Genomic DNA, 17,687 nt, shown 5'->3' on the forward strand with positions numbered 1-17,687 from the left:
ACTAACTTTCACACATCTAGATGGCCGGGCGGGGTGGTGTGGAGCCAGAGACAGCAGGGGTTCAAACTGTAGAACCCAGTTCATACATTTGAATATAAAAATCGATTTTATCAAACAAAACTATGCTACATTTTATCTCTGGGACCCTTATGATGACAAATCAGAGCAAGATTACTGAATGTAAGTACATTTACCTTCAGAGGTGAATGTATCAAACCAGTTGCCGTGATACGTTTTTTGTTGTTGTGCACTCTCCTCAAACAATAGCATGGTATTTTTTCACTGTAATACAGTGGCTTGTGAAAGTTTTCACCCACCTTGGCATTTTTCCTATTTTGTTGCCTTACAACCTGGAATTAAAATTGTTTTTTTGGGGGGCTTTGTATCATTTGATTTACACAACATGCCTTCTACTTTGAAAATGCAAAATCTTCAAAGTGGCTAATGACGCCACTAATAAACCCTCAGATGCACCAAGAGGCCTCTTATAACCAGAGGCACGCACGCACCCGCTCCACCATTGAGCGAACCATTGGTATTCTGAAGGGACGCTGGATGTGTGTCGTGTCAAATGTAAAGCGGTAGGACGGAGTCAGGTGCAGGACACAGAACTGAAAAAACAAACACTAATTTCCACACAGGGAAAACACACCAGCTCACAAAAGTGTTTGACACAACACAACAAACAAACACGCACCAAACCATGTGGGAATCCGAGGGTTAAATAGGGAAGTAATCATAATGCAATTGGAACCAGGTGTGTACAAACAAGACAAAACAAATGGAAAACAGAAACGTAGATCGGTGGCAGCTAGAAAGCCAGTGACGACGACCGCCGATAGCCGCCCGCCCGCAGGAGAGGCACCCCCCCCCCCCTTGAAGCGGTCCCCCGGTGCATACACCGGAGCCTCACTGCGGTGGCGGTCGGCGCTCACCTTCTGTCGCCTGATGGCCCATTGCAGGCGCACATGGGCAGCGTCCCATGTCTCCTCCGAGCGTCGAAAACATTTATCCACCGCAGGTGCCTCGATCTGGCTCTGATGCCACGGTGCCAGGACCAGCTGATAACCTAGTACACACTGAAACTGAGACATGTGAGTGGTGGAGGGAGTTTTGGGCCATCTCTGCCCAGGGGATGAAAACTGCCCCGGCCGGTCCTGGCAATAGGACCGCAGAAACCTACCCACATCCTGGTTAACTCTTTCCACCTGCCCATTACTCTCGGGGTGAAAACCTGAGGTCAGGCTGACCGAGACCCCCAGATGTTCCATGAACCACCTCCAGACCCTCGACGTGAACTGGGGACCCCGATCAGACACTATATCCTCAGGCACCCCGTAGTGCCGGAAGACGTGGGTAAACAGGGCCTCCGCAGTCTGTAGGGCCGTAGGGAGACTGGGCAAAGGAAGGAGATGGCAGGACTTAGAAAACAGATCCACAACGACCAGGATCATGATGTTACCTCGTGACGGAGGAAGATCGGTCACGAATTCCACCGATAGGTGTGACCACGGCCGTTGTGGAACGGGTAGGGGTTGTAATTTCCCTCTGGGCAGGTGTCTAGGTGCGTTGCACTGGGCGCACACTGAGCAGGAGGAAACATAAACCCTCACGTCCTTAGCTAAAGTGGGCCACCGTACTTCCCACTAAGACAGCACACTGTCCGACCAATGCCAGGATGACCCGAGGAGGGTGACGTGTGGGCTCAATCGATCGCGGACATCAGACGGAATGTACAGACGCCCAACTGGACACTGGGTGGGAGTAGGCTCTGTCTGTAACGCCCGCTCGATGTCCGCGTCAACCTCCCATACCACCGGTGCCACTAGGCAAGAAGCCGGAAGTATGGGAGCGGGATCCGTGGACCGCTCCTCTGTGTCATACATCCGGGACAGTGCGTCTGCCTTAGCGTTCTGGGACCCTGGTCTGTAGGATAGGGTGAAAACAAAACGGGTGAAAAACATGGCCCACCTAGCCTGGCGAGGTTTCAGTCTCCTCGCCGCCCGGATGTACTCCAGATTGCGGTGGTCAGTCCAAATGAGGAAAGGGTGTTTAGCCCACTCAAGCCAATGCCTCCACGCCTTGACAACAGCTAACAGCTCCCGGTCCCCCACATCATAGTTTCCCTCTGCCGGGCTGAGCTTCTTCGAAAATAATCACCGATCCCGTAGAGGTTAAGCAGCCAGTGAAGATACTGTGAGACACTGGGGCAGCCTAGTCCTTCATTTTGGAGGGTGTTTTGCCTTTGACATTTCAGCAGCTGGTTACAGTGTGTTAGTACAAGGCGTGGCGATGGGTTGCATGGAAGTTCCTTTGTATAATATGCAACTCGGGTCTGATCTTATTTCTGCTTCCGTTATCGTTGGAGTGCCGCCTAGCCTACCAGTGAAGGGGGTCTCATTCATTTTGGGAAACAATTTGACTGGAGGGAAGGTCGTGCCAAATCCTGTCATTTTGTAAGGAACCCAGAGTAGAGGAACCTGATGGGTTATCATAAAAGTACCCTAGAGTGTTCCCAGCATGTGCCGTTACACGTGCTATGTCTAAGAAAGTTGCCGGGACCAAGTCTAGTGTTGAGGATGTCAGCGGTCCTGAGTTGACCTCTCCTTTGAAATCCCCAAATGTGAGCGAGTTTGTAGGACCGCTGAAGGAAGAGAGGGTCACTACAGGAAGCAGTTGATTGCTGAACAGAGTAAAGATGTTTCCCTCTCCCCTCTTTTTGCTGAGATACATCCAGGAGAAGTTTGATTAAATTCGTGAGGAAATGGCATTCTCACACCACTTCTGGGCAAGACGATTGGCCTAGTGTATCTCAAATTGTTGTTCCAGTTACGCTTCGACAAGAGATACTGAGGTTGCCTTACGATGGTAGTATGGCCGGCCATCTTGGGGTTTAACAAGATGTGTGACTGTATATTGCGTAACTTCTTCTGGCCTAGTCTGAAACAGGATGTTGTGTCTTTTACTGTAAATCCTGTCGCGTTTGCCAGCGGATGGGTAAACCGAACCAAGCTGTACCGGTTGCACCTTTGCAGCCTATTCCTGTTTTTGACGAACCTTTCAGCAGGGTTCTGGTGGACTGTTGGTCCTTTGCCCAAAGCCAAGAGTAGTAACCCGTTTCTCTTAACCATCATGTGTGCTGCCACTCGTTTCCCTGAGGCCATTCCACTGAGGAATTATCACAGCTCCCACACAGTAAAAACAGAAGTGTTAATTTAACTCCTATCGAGTTGAATTTAACTCTGTTTCAGATAACATTTGGTCCCACTCAAAATCAGTGTAAAATGTACTCTTTGGTCAGTGTAAAACTTTTAGAGTTAATTCTACTCCATATTGTGTAAAAAATAACAATGAAATGTGTCAAAATATTTAACACTGTAGTTTAATCACACTGTTGAGAGTAATATGATTACACTGTATAGAGTTAAGTCAACTACAATTTTACTTTAAAAAATGACACTTTAAAGTGTAATGATATTTACTTTTCATTTCTCTACAGTGTTTTTTTTTTTTTAATTTAAATCATATGATGTAGTGTTACTGAATTATAGAAATATCAATACTATCAAATAAAACAAAGCACAATAATACAAGATGAGAGCACCCACATTTATTGAAAAAAAAAGTATAATTTCAATGTCCGTGAATTTACATTGTACACCCATTGCCTTGTCTATGACAGAAGTATAACATCATAAAAATGTTCACCAGAGAAAGCAATATGGCACAACAAGGAGAGCTGTGTCATTTCCTCCATATGACCTTTGTATGTCAAAAGGTCTAGGGTAGTGCAGGTTGTCGACATGAAAAAAAACTAAATCATGCTTTGATCTGATCACCTCATATGCATGGAAATGTTCTTGAAAAGTTACTGTAACTAAAGGCACTGTGAGTAGTAACAGTTTTTCACACATTATCAGAACTGACTCAATCTGATAAAACAAGGGCACTTCAGAGTCAACTTCGCCACAGATAACCAAGTGTGGGCGATAAACATACCCATTATGTTTAGCCCAATTAACCTTCATAACCTGAATGCTACTGGGCACTTGCATTGCCAAAGCAATTTCAGAACCTCCTTTTACCATATTTAAAGCCACCATTTTTCCTGGACCAATATCTAACCGACTAAAAGTTGTTGATCTTCGCCAACTATATGCCATATGATTCTGATGCTTTTTTGCCAGCGTTTTGGTAATATTTTTAAACGATTTAAGCTGTTTTTTGAAAAAATTATGTTTGCCTTCATACCTCATACACCAACTATGAAGTACAGGCCCTATTTTCTGGATGCAGCGGGGATAGTGGATAAGAAAATGGGGCTTTGGTAAAAGTTTTTTCTGAGGATACAACTTCTTAAACAGTGTATGGTGATCAACAATCAAATGTTTTAAATATACACATAGACCTTGAGATAACATGGGCGAGAATATAATGTTAATTATTTGCAATAATAAAAGAAGCAGGCCCCAGTGTTGGTCAGTAGAAGTTACCAAATCTCCAAAGATAAGAGGAACATTCCTAAGTAAGCACCAGGACTGAATTGCATTCAGTCCCAGATCATTAGATCCTTCACTTAAATTAACAGTCACAGGCCTGTTATTTCTCTCTGTGAAACCATAATCAAAACTTTGTATTCTTGAATGTATTTCTCCTGATGTAACATGTTTTTCATTCAAATACAGAAATAATAACTTCAATTCGTACTGGCCAACCCCTTCTAACACATCATGCATCACATCAACTGAGAAGTTCTCAGTTGTGTGAAAATACCTCAATGAATTTAATATGCATGACCTTTTCACACCAAAAACATACGGAAGGGATGGATTACAAGCCATTTTTTGACAGTGAGCAGTATGCATATCTTTGGTGCGTAAAACTATTTTGGAAGAATCTTCAGAGAATTCTGTTTGAAAGTCCTCCTTTTCTGATAAACAGAACCTGCAACAGTACCTTGCACTGAAAGACTCCACCAGACCAAACAAACTATGCAAACCCAAATTATCACCTGTTACCTGTACTACAGTGCCACGTACATAACCACTGTATAATGGAATCTCAATACCATCGCTCTCTAACACTTTAATGTCTCGAACAATGGGAGCAAAAATTTCACTAAAACCATATCGTTTAACATCTTGAGTATGAAATAAGGCGCACAGGTGTATGTTAGCCAAAAAAGAATTCCATTTTGGAGAGAAGTTTCTTAAAGTAAAATATACTCCACCCAATTTATGAATACCTCGCTTGGAACCCAATGGGTTGGCGACCTCAAAATCATCATAGAACATCTGGACCTGTATTGTCTGCTTCTCAGTTGAGAACAGGGGGTGACTTTAAAAAAAAGATCCATCACAAATATCTCTCAGTCTAGAGTTGCTGGTAGCTGAGCTTTGCAACATTTCTGCAAAATACTGACTTTTAAATATTGACTGCAGTGTAGATAAAATTGGAATATACATGAATTTATCTTGAACTACTACCTGATCATATGTTCCAGTCTTTTTATTTCGTCTTGTGTCAAATCTTGAACCAATCACACATTCAACTGGTTCTACTATTTCCCACTTGGCAGTCATAAATTTTGATCGCTTGTATTCCGAATTTAGAACTGTGAAAGGATTCTCTAACCCCTCAAAACACGCCTCAACTTTCTTGCACATTTCTGTTTCTCTTTCATTACTAAATACATGCTTTATCACTGTTTCTTTAGCATGCTGATGAATATCTTGAACAATCTCTTCCATGGAAATCACTACAGTATTTACTGTACTTTGACCAACACCTGCTGCCTTTAGATCAGAAATAACAGCTGCACAACTATTTACAATGTATGGCGAAGATAACTCTGACTCAGCCTCTAAACATTCAGTCGACACTTCAACATGAGAAATATTACTGGTGTTGACGGTACTTTGAGGGTCTGAAAGATCATCTTCTATAGAATCTACTAAACTTTCTCCGTGGCACTTGTTAAGATGTTTTCTAAAACCAGAAAAGCTACCAAAAGAACGTGAGCATCCTTCTTGACCACATTTCAGAAAAAGAGTCCTGCCTGTACATAGCCCATGAATTATCTTAAGGTGCTTAACAAGGTTGTTTGGACTTCCATGGTCACTTTTGCAAAGAAAACACTTCATAGTTTTATCTCAACTAACGCACCATTCTTGCTCGCAACTCAGCAACTCTAGGAGTCTCCTTTGTTTCCCCCATGTCGATGTTATAGATGGTTGTTTGCACAAAAGTGAAAAAGCTGCTCAAGGAAGAACTGTATGACGTACCAAATACGTAATGGGCTTTAAAGACTTCGTCAAAAGCTCCTACTGAACCTGTTGCCTTGCATGGAAGAGCATGCTTGTCAACCACAATGAAGTAGGAGTGAATGCTGCTCTGTGTGGATCCCTGGGCGAGAAGGTAGGGCTGACTGCTTTGGGTGATGTTGTCAAGATGCTGCTGCACACTGGTTCCAACCTACAAAAAAAACACATTCAACAGAATTGTTTTGGTGACTAACCTCTGACAATAGATAAGATCACCTCAAACTGTGCACAAGATTGAGATGATGGAATATATATTTTAAACAACTGTTAAGCATACCTTTTGAAATCTGATGAGCTGATCTACAGCTTGATATGCAGACATCTTTCCCGGCCTCTTTCTACCTTGTGCAGATGGTGGTAGCAAATGTAGCAGCAGCAAGATGGCAGACATGTCACTGTCCCAGCCTACAAATAAGTAAATAAAAACCTGGTTAACATTGTGCCGTAGCATAACATTCTTATTCACAACTTGCACCATTATGGACATATAATGCACACCTACATTATCCACATAAAAAGTAAAACAGTTCATTCATACCATTCTCAACTTCAGCAGCTGACTCAGCATTGCGCATCAAATCCAAGAGTTCTGTGGTGGATACAAGTCCATGGCTTTCCTTTATTACTTTTGCTTTGAAAGTGGTTGGCCACTTCTCCAAGAATTTGTTGGCTGTGGCCTCACCAAACAGAAGTCTGAAATCTTGTTCTATCTGCAATGTAACACACAAAGACAGAAATAATGAGTGTTACCTTATTCTTCATTGGATATTTTTGGTGATGCAGTGAATTAAGTTGTCATACCAGTCCTGGTGTGTCCAGAAATCTTGGGAAGACCGAGAAGACATCTGATGATTTGGCTTCATCGTTGACCATTGCTTGCCGATATATGAAGGTCATTTTCATCTTCTCACGGACAGTGTTTTCATCAGCAGAGTGTCTCAAAACAGCAATAGCTGCTTCCACATCCTCATCAGATGGCTCTCTGTCATAGGTGAAGGGCTGACGATCACGGCCTGGCCCACCAACTTAAGACAAAATACAGTGTTAAGAAATCCTTTCTGTACAATTCACAGGTCACCATTATAATTACATGTCACTGATCAGAAAACATACCTTTAGGAGATTTGCTGACTGAGGCACCTCTTTCCTCTGCTGTTTTTCTTATGGTCTTCAATCGCCATGCAAGGTATCCGGAACCACTCTCCGGATCGTAGTAATGATCCTATATTATTATAAATAAATTATAAAGGAGTACTATTCCCATTTCATAGAGTGAATATGTGCATAATGTTGCAATAACCCATTTACTTACATATCCATGTTGTGAGTATGGGTCTTGTAGATAGGGAAACAAAGCTACTATCCCCTGTGCATACATCACTCTGACACTTTTGGGGGGGGATGTCCTAGCATATGAATTCAAAGTTAACATCACACTGAATTGATATTGCACAACACATTTTACATAATTAATAACCGGAAAATAATAACAATGTTTCTTTACAGCCCATCTATATGCTTAATGCTTACCCATGTGTTTCTGTCATCTCAGCAGCAAGTATGTTGATCATCTGTCTTCTGGTGGCATCTGTCAGAGATTTGGTTTTTCCATACTCTTGCATAATGCGTTCACCACCAGGCTTTGATGTTAGGATTTTTTCAATCAGCTATAGGTGGAAAGAAATGTGCTTTCCGTAATTGTAAAACAATATGTAATGCTGTCACATGATGAAACAACATTCAGATTGGACTTAACAGCAATGTTCACCACTTACTGCTTTTGCCTCATAGTTTATGTGGCATGGCCTTTTAGGCTGGCTTCCTTCGCCAGCCGCTACTTCTTCAACATCGTCACACACAGTGAAATTCAGAATGATGGTGTCATCAGATGTACCCGAGCATGATGATGAATGAGAGGTATCTGTTCATTATGAAATTTGTGCAAAACATATTACAATAAACTGTTATTTTTAAGACAATAAAGGTTCTCATTCTGGCCTTTAAACTAAAAAACTAATTGAATGAATGCATACCAAGTCCATTGCCCAGCATGATTCTGAAAGTTCCAGGTGACTCCTTTACTAATTCTTCAAAAACATCTGAGTCAACTTCTGTGTCAGACTGGTCATACACCTTAATGTCTGGCTTTCTGCTTTCTGGTATGTTGAATTTTAGACACACTGTTAAAAAAAGAAGAAAAAAAAGAAAAACATGCATTCCCTTCTCACAAGAATCCAAGTTCATACTTAAGGTTGCCTCATGTGTTCACAAAATGATGAAAGACAAGGATCTGCACCTGATTTTATGTTACTGAAAATATAAAGCACAGCAGAAATGACTATAGACCTAAATAGATATCATAAGATAATAGCTTAATGCTGTATTATTTTGTCATTAGGGTGATATGTATTGCTTTAACCTATTATACCTACCTTCTTTCAAGAAAGCATTGAATGTCAGCTCAGACAGCTTGACGTATTTCTGCTCTTCCCCGAGCTGAACACGCAACAGCATTTTGCCTCTGTTAACAAAGAAAATATATATTCAAAATCATCATTTAGTGCTGGTTCAACTAAGCGTTAGCTAACTATCCATTTATCTCAGTAGTACTAGCTACGCAATGCACTATGCATTACTTAGACGTTACACTGCAATTACAAAGGCTGAAGTAGACACAGTTGTGCTGGTTGAATATAACGTTAAGCTGCCATTTTCTGCAGCAAATGGGTGTAGGCTAGTTCAAGTTTAGAGGCACATTGTCCCATTAGCTACCAAATAACTAGCTATGTGTCAAAGTTAGCTAGCTCATTAGCCATTTTAGTTCGAACAGTAGCTAACCATTAAAATGGTTAAGCAATGTTAAACAAACCCGTCATGCAAATCAGTGATCTAAGTTATCGTTTTATAACACCAACATTAGCTGGCTAACTATCAGAAGCATGCTAACATTACCGTTATATATAGCTTTATAAAAAACAGTTAGCGTTAGTGTAAGGAAGCCTGGGAAGCTATACAATAACGTTAGCTAACAATACTATCTGTATAAATGTTTTGTTGTTAGCGAACGTTATTTTACGTATTTACCATTCTGACAAACTTCATTCGTGAAAATATTGCAACACAAAGAAAGACAGTTACCGATACTGATTGCAAGCTAGCTAACCGCATGACAAGCACAATCTGCGCTCATGCCAAACGGTGGTGTCCTTCAAACGAACTGATTAGCTAAGTTAACATTACCTATTTTTAGCCATATGAAACAGCAAGCCATTCACAAAAATATCAAACATATTCCATGGGTATATCATATAACAGTTATTACTGTCAACCATCTGAACTTACAAGCTAATTTAGCTGGCTGATGACGAGGTCACTGCAAGTGGGACCGCCGCATGGAACTCGTAACTTAAAATATGACCTTGACATCAGCACAACTCTAAAATTATGTAAAGTTAAAAAATACCGGTTTGGTGTTGAAAAAACGGGGATGTAACTTACCTAGCAATATCTGTGGCCTAGCTACTCCTTCGCAATCTTCCTCCACCAACGTACGTGCCAAACTTCAGCAAAGCAGAGTGGCGGGTATTCATCACTGCTGTAGAGTTGAAATTGTCACTGCGTATCTGCAGATTTTTACACTCACTTTTAACTCCACTGATAGAGCAACTTTACTCTCAAAAATGTTGAAAATACTCTATCTGGGCTAAAATAACTTTACTCTGAAATATTAACACCCCATTTTTTACTGTGCACTATTGTTAAGGCCCTGGAGAAATTATTTTCAACGTTTGGACTCCCCTAGGTACTCCAGTCGGACGAAGGTTCGAATTTCATGTCAAAGGACTTCCAGCAAGTGCTACAACAGTTGGGTGTAACCCATTTCCCCTCTAGTGCCTACCACCCCGAGTCTCAAGGTGCTCTTGAGAGATTTCATCAGACTTTGAAGTCTATGTTGAGAGCTTACTGCTTTGAGTTTGAGAAAGACTGGGATAAAAGGGTCCCTCTTTTGCTGTTTACAGTGCGGGAGGAGGTTCAGGAAACTCTCGGTTTTAGTCCGAATGAACTCGTGTTTGGACATCATGTCAGATGTTCTTTGAGATTGCTGAGAGAGAGGTTGTTGCAGGGTGACACCTTAAAAACAAAAATAAATCTGTTGGAGCACATTAGCGTTTTTCGATACAGATTGCACTGTGCCTGTGAGTTTGCCAGTGAGAATCTACAAATAAAACCGGCTGGGAAAAAACGTTTTGAACGGTCATCCAACTTGGAATTCCAACTTGGGCCTCTTTCTAGAGCTCAGACTTTCCGACCTGAAGATCACTGACATCATGATTTGACCACTTATATTTCAGAGTTCCCAGTTGTCTTGAAAGCACCATAAGTCAGTCGTGTGAACTATCCCTTCACCTCGTTTTGGTATAACATCTTTGGTCTGACAGACGCTTACGTGCCAACCAGAATGCCTTGTATGATGTCAACAAAAATGGCACCAAACATAGCTGGCAAATAGATTAGCATTAGCTCATCATAAATAGTACGACCTTCAAAAAAGTGTTTTACACACATCTGTGTCCATTACAATCTAGGCAATAATCTGAATGCATGATGTCACAGTACTTGAAACGTGACTAAAACAGTAAATACATATACGGTATGCTACAGTAGAAACGACAACACAATCTAGAAAATAAGGCACTTACTTTGATAGGAACACACATGTCCAAAGTTATTATTTGTAAGGAAAAGGCAATGCGGGTGCCAGGGGGAAAACTTTTGCGCAATGCCTGTTCTGACTAGAGATGTGCACATTTCTGCATACTTGATCTGGGGAAACACTGGGGAAGTGCTTGGGCTCTCATTAAAGAGAAGTTTGTCCGGCTCAGTAAATCCTCAAACATACATTTTCCGCAACAGTGAAATGGGCTATTTCTTATGTGAATTAATGAGGAGACGGAACACCTAAATTCAAACTGTTAGAAAATAATTTGAAATTGACAAGTTGAAACACAGCCTATAGATAATTAGCAGGCAGCGTGCCGTGGTGGTTCTTCTATGATATAATGGCAGTCTGCAAACCAACGTTAAAGGTGCATGCCGCCACCTACTGTGCTGGAGTTTGTGTGGTCAATCACGGTTTACAACATTTCTAAATCCTCCTACCTAACTCAGTACTTCTGAGAAAATAAAAAAGAGCCCTCCTAACTTCTAATAGACCCTCCCCATCCCCATTCCAAACCCTGTCCAAACTCAATGACCCTACACCTCAATCTTTCCCTCTCTTCAACATACTTACAACAATATAACACATGCTCCACCGTTTCATTGACCAGACAAACCGTTCACATGCTTGCCAACCAGATGTAATGACGACTTCAATGTATAATGTCCTAAGCGTAATCGAGCAAACAACCTCTTCCTTCCTAATTTGACCTTTGAATATTGGTCCACCAACCTTTTTTTCTTTGGAGGGCATATCAATTAAATGCCAGCCCTTGGGCTCAGAGTCCCATCTCTTCTGCCACACATCTATAGAAATGACTCTGATCTTACATTTGGCCTCACCCAGTGGAACATTAATATGAATTATATCTTATTTCAAAGCTCTTTTGGCTAACTTGTCCACAATTTCATTCCCTTCCACACCCAAATGTGCTGGGACCCAGCAGAATCTCACTAATACACCCATTCTCTCAATTCTCCATAATAACATTAATTCCTTCAATAGTAGGTCACTCCTATTAGATTTACCAGATGATAAACTATTCAATACAGACCGAATCTGAGCATACTATAATTCTAACAGGTTGTACGTCCTCCACCCACTGGAGGGCAACTATCACCAACAGTTTAACTGAGTATTCCTGGAAGTTAATCTGTTAGTCTTCTACATATCTGCACATCAAATTCAGGAACGTAAACGCCCACTCCTGTGCACTCAATATCTGGGTCCTTCGATCCATCTGTGAAAAGAGGTAGAAAAGCATAACTTCTACCAATGTAATTGTCAACCAGTTTCCCTACATCACTGACTTCTGACCAATCTCTCATTTTCTCTACCAAGGTTAGATCAACAACAGGATCTGGGAGTAACCATGGAGGAACATTCCCTATCACCACAGAAGGGCCAACCTCCAACTCCCTCAAACCACTCATCAGCAAGCTTTCCAACTGTCCAACCAAAACCACTACCTTGTCATACAGGTCCCGTGTAGCTCAGTTGGTAGAGCATGGTGCTTGCAACGCCAGGGTTGTGTGTTCGATTCCCACGGGGGGCCAGTATAAAAAATAATTAAATATGTATGCACTCACTAACTGTGTAAGTCGCTCTGGATAAGAGCGTCTGCTAAATGACTAAAATGTAAATGTACACTGCTAAAAAAAATAAAGGGAACAATAAAATAACACATCCTAGATCTGAATGAATGAAATAATCTTATTAAATACTTTTTTCTTTACATAGTTGAATGTGCTGACAACAAAATCACACAAATTATCAATGGAAATCAAATGTATCAACCCATGGAGGTCTGGATTTGGAGTCACCCTCAAAATTAAAGTGGAAAACCACACTACAGGCTGATCCAACTTTGATGTAATGTCCTTAAAACAAGTCAAAATGAAGCTCAGTAGTGTGTGTGGCCTCCACGTGCCTGTATGACCTCCCTACAACGCCTGGGCATGCTCCTGATGAGGTGGCGGATGGTCTCCTGAGGGATCTCCTCCCAGACCTGGACTAAAGCATCCGCCAACTCCTGGACAGTCTGTGGTGCAACGTGGCGTTGGTGGATGGAGCGAGTCATGATGCCCCAGATGTGCTCAATTGGATTCAGGTCTGGGGAACGGGCGGGCCAGTCCATAGCATCAATGCCTTCCTCTTGCAGGAACTGCTGACACACTCCAGCCACATGAGGTCTAGCATTGTCTTGCATTAGGAGGAACTCAGGGCCAACCGCACCAGCATATGGTCTCACAAGGGGTCTGAGGATCTCATCTCGGTACCTAATGGCAGTCAGGCTACCTCTGGCGAGCACATGGAGGGCTGTGCGGCCCCCCAAAGAAATGCCACCCCACACCATGACTGACCCACCGCCAAACCGGTCATGCTGGAGGATGTTGCAGGCAGCAGAACGTTCTCCACGGCGTCTCCAGACTCTGTCACGTCTGTCACATGTGCTCAGTGTGAACCTGCTTTCATCTGTGAAGAGCACAGGGCGCCAGTGGCGAATTTGCCAATCTTGGTGTTCTCTGGCAAATGCCAAACGTCCTGCACGGTGTTGGGCTGTAAAAACAACCCCCACCTGTGGACGTCGGGCCCTCATACCACCCTCATGGAGTCTGTTTCTGACTGTTTGAGCAGACACATGCACATTTGTGGCCTGCTGGAGGTCATTTTGCAGGGCTCTGGCAGTGCTCCTCCTGCTCCTCCTTGCACAAAGGCAGAGGTAGCAGTCCTGCTGCTGGGTTGTTGCCCTCCTACGGCTTCCTCCACGTCTCCTGATGTACTGGCCTGTCTCCTGGTAGCGCCTCCATGCTCTGGACACTACGCTGACAGACACAGCAAACCTTCTTGGCACAGCTCTCATTGATGTGCCATCCTGGATGAGCTGCACTACCTGAGCCACTTGTGTGGGTTGTAGACTCCATCTCATGCTACCACTAGAGTGAAAGCACCGCCAGCATTCAAAAGTGACCAAAACATCAGCCAGGAAGCATAGGAACTGAGAAGTGGTCTGTGGTCACCACCTGCAAAACCAGTCCTTTATTGGGGGTGTCTTGCTAATTGCCTATAATTTCCACCTGTTGTCTATTCCATTTGCACAACAGCATGTGACATTTATTGTCAGTCAGTGTTGGTTCCTAAGTGGACAGTTTGATTTCACAGAAGTGTGATTGACTATGAGTTACATTGTGTTGTTTAAGTGTTCCCTTTATTTTTTTGAGCAGTGTATATTCCCAACAGTCATCTACAACAGTAGCAATGGGATGCTCAACCTCACAGCCTTTCAACCTAAGCTAATGACATTTTTTTTACTGCCTCCACTAGTAAGGCACGTACAGATGTTGATTTAAATGCACCAATACATCCTTAACGCTTTATACTGGATTCTGTCCAGCTTCTGAAGCCAAGTCTTCGCCGCTATACACCCGTAATCAATTGTCGTCCTGATCAGAGCTCCATAAATATCATCAACGATTGTCTGTCAGCACCCCATTCATAACCAGAGACCGAGCGCATAAGATTCACCACCTTCTTATACTTTGTTTCAACATTGACATGATCTTTCCATGTATATCACTAATTGCACAATAGACCCAAATATTTGTACTTAGAAACCCCCACATAGGCTGTCCATACAGAAACAACTGTATATTATCAGCAACTTTCTTCATCGAGAAGAACACACAAGACTTAGCCACTGACAATTTAAAACCCCAGTCAATCGACCATCTTTCAACATCCACTATAGCTTGAATAGATTTTATCACGAGACATTCCTTCCCCTCTTCCAAATATCTCCATCAGTATAGGGAAGCCTCAATACCCCTACCTACATTTGACAACACATCATTAATCATAATGTTGAACAAAATAGGACTGATAGCACTGCCTTGAGGAATACCATTGTCAACTCCATAGGCATCAGATAAAATGGAACCTATTTGAACTCAGAGTGATTTTTAAATTAGGCCAAAACCCAGGTATATAATCTCCCACCAATACCAAGTCTCTCCATCTTAATCAGAAGGCCTTATCTCCACATAGTGTCATAAGCCTTTTCAATGTAAAAAAAAAAGACAGTAGCCATTACTTCTTTCATGACCAGAGTTTTTTACTTCATTGCTCACCTTTACTAATGCATCCAAAGTAGATCTTTATGGAATCAACTTTGACTCAAACCTATATTTTCCATCAGTTTACACAAGTTAGAGGTCAGTGCTATTGGTCTATAACTATCAGCACATGAATAATCCTTACCAGGCTTTACAAAAGGTAATATTACTGCACTATCCCAACCAGAAGGTATAACCCCATCACTCCAAATATTATTAAATAATCACAGGAGAACATGTGTAAGTCAGGAAGCAGGTGCAGTGAGTTTAAAAATAACGAACATGGAGCGATACAAACCAAGAGAAGCGTCTGACATAGAAACATAAACAATACTAACTGATGACTGATAACAAAAGAGTGCTATATAAAGGGTAAGTAATCAAGGGAGTAATGAAGTCCAGGTGTGACTGTTGATGAGACGCAGGTGTGCGTAATGATGGGTTGCCAGCACCGGTGGTTAGTAGACCGGTGACGTCGAGCGCCGGAGCGGGAGTGGACAGAGCCGTCCCCCACGACGTCAAGGAGTCCAGGAGCGGGGAGTCATGAGGGATGGCATCAGCCAGGTGACCAGGAACAATGGCCAGAGGAGGGGAAACATTATTATTTTTTTTGTTTTTTGGGGGGGTGGGGGGTGGGTAGATCAGCTTTAACATTGCAGACAGATTGTAACCTCCATCAATGTAATTGTCTGCATCACTTCCAATCCCCCATGTTATTTTTCCTCACATACAGTGGGGAGAACAAGTATTTGATACACTGCCGATTTTGCAGGTTTTCCTACTTACAGTGGGGGAAAAAAGTATTTAGTCAGCCACCAATTGTGCAAGTTCTCCCACTTAAAAAGATGAGAGAGGCCTGTAATTTTCATCATAGGTACACGTCAACTATGACAGACAAATTGAGAAAAAAAAAAAACAGAAAATGACATTGTAGGATTTTTAATGAATTTATTTGCAAATTATGGTGGAAAATAAGTATTTGGTCAATAACAAAAGTTTCTCAATACTTTGTTATATACCCTTTGTTGGCAATGACACAGGTCAAACGTTTTCTGTAAGTCTTCACAAGGTTTTCACACACTGTTGCTGGTATTTTGGCCCATTCCTCCATGCAGATCTCCTCTAGAGCAGTGATGTTTTGGGGCTGTCGCTAGGCAACACACACTTTCAACTCCCTCCAAAGATTTAATTTTTAATGAATTTATTTGCAAATTATGGTGGAAAATAAGTATTTGGTCACCTACAAACAAGCAAGATTTCTGGCTCTCACAGACCTGTAACTTCTTCTTTAAGAGGCTCCTCTGTCCTCCACTCGTTACCTGTATTAATGGCACCTGTTTGAACTTGTTATCAGTATAAAAGACACCTGTCCACAACCTCAAACAGTCACACTCCAAACTCCACTATGGCCAAGACCAAAGAGCTGTCAAAGGACACCAGAAACAAAATTGTAGACCTGCACCAGGCTGAGAAGACTGAATCTGCAATAGGTAAGCAGCTTGGTTTGAAGAACAACTGTGGGAGCAATTATTAGGAAATGGAAGACATACAAGACCACTGATAATCTCCCTCGATCTGGGGCTCCACGCAAGATCTCACCCCGTGGGGTCAAAATGATCACAAGAACGGTGAGCAAAAATCCCAGAACCACACGGGGGGACCTAGTGAATGACCTGCAGAGAGCTGGGACCAAAGTAACAAAGCCTACCATCAGTAACACACTACGCCGCCAGGGACTCAAATCCTGCAGTGCCAGACGTGTCCCCCTGCTTAAGCCAGTACATGTCCTGGCCCGTCTGAAGTTTGCTAGAGTGCATTTGGATGATCCAGAAGAGGATTGGGAGAATGTCATATGGTCAGATGAAACCAAAATATAACTTTTTGGTAAAAACTCAACTTGTCGTGTTTGGAGGACAAAGAATGCTGAGTTGCATCCAAAGAACACCATACCTACTGTGAAGCATAGGGGTGGAAACATCATGCTTTGGGGCTGTTTTTCTGCAAAGGGACCAGGACGACTGATCCGTGTAAAGGAAAGAATGAATGGGGCCATGTATCGTGAGATTTTGAGTGAAAACCTCCTTCCATCAGCAAGGGCATTGAAGATGAAACGTAGCTGGGTCTTTCAGCATGACAATGATCCCAAACACACCGCCCGGGCAACGAAGGAGTGGCTTCGTAAGAAGCATTTCAAGGTCCTGGAGTGGCCTAGCCAGTCTCCAGATCTCAACCACATAGAACATCTTTGGAGGGAGTTGAAAGTCTGTGTTGCCCAGCGACAGCCCCAAAACATAACTGCTCTAGAGGAGATCTGCATGGAGGAATGGGCAAAAATACCAGCAACAGTGTGTGAAAACCTTGTGAAGACTTACAGAAAATGTTTGACCTGTGTCATTGCCAACAACGGGTATATAACAAAGTATTGAGAAACTTTTGTTATTGACCAAATACTTATTTTCCACCATAATTTGCAAATAAATTCATTAAAAATCCTACAATGTGATTTTCTGGATTTTTTTTCTAATTTTGTCT

At 42.3% G+C, this 17,687-nt stretch overlaps 1 protein-coding gene across 1 annotated transcript; it reads right to left on the reverse strand.

The window, feature by feature from the left end:
* Positions 1-4,855: 4,855 nt before the first annotated feature.
* LOC311112190 (uncharacterized protein) lies at positions 4,856-9,952 on the reverse strand. The gene is made up of 11 exons (XM_084155215.1): positions 9,822-9,952; positions 8,756-8,844; positions 8,357-8,503; positions 8,099-8,244; positions 7,854-7,990; positions 7,636-7,729; positions 7,437-7,545; positions 7,125-7,348; positions 6,862-7,033; positions 6,601-6,728; positions 4,856-6,474 (listed from the first exon to the last, which is right to left on the reverse strand). The coding sequence occupies exons 2-11, from the start codon at positions 8,835-8,837 to the stop codon at positions 6,157-6,159; spliced, it is 1,557 nt and encodes a 518-aa protein (XP_084011341.1). The 5' UTR covers positions 8,838-8,844; positions 9,822-9,952; the 3' UTR covers positions 4,856-6,156.
* Between the last annotated feature and the right edge of the window lie 7,735 nt (positions 9,953-17,687).

This window comes from Coregonus lavaretus, assembly GCF_964263955.1.
Source record: "Coregonus lavaretus genome assembly, chromosome: 38".
NCBI lineage: Eukaryota > Metazoa > Chordata > Actinopteri > Salmoniformes > Salmonidae > Coregonus > Coregonus lavaretus.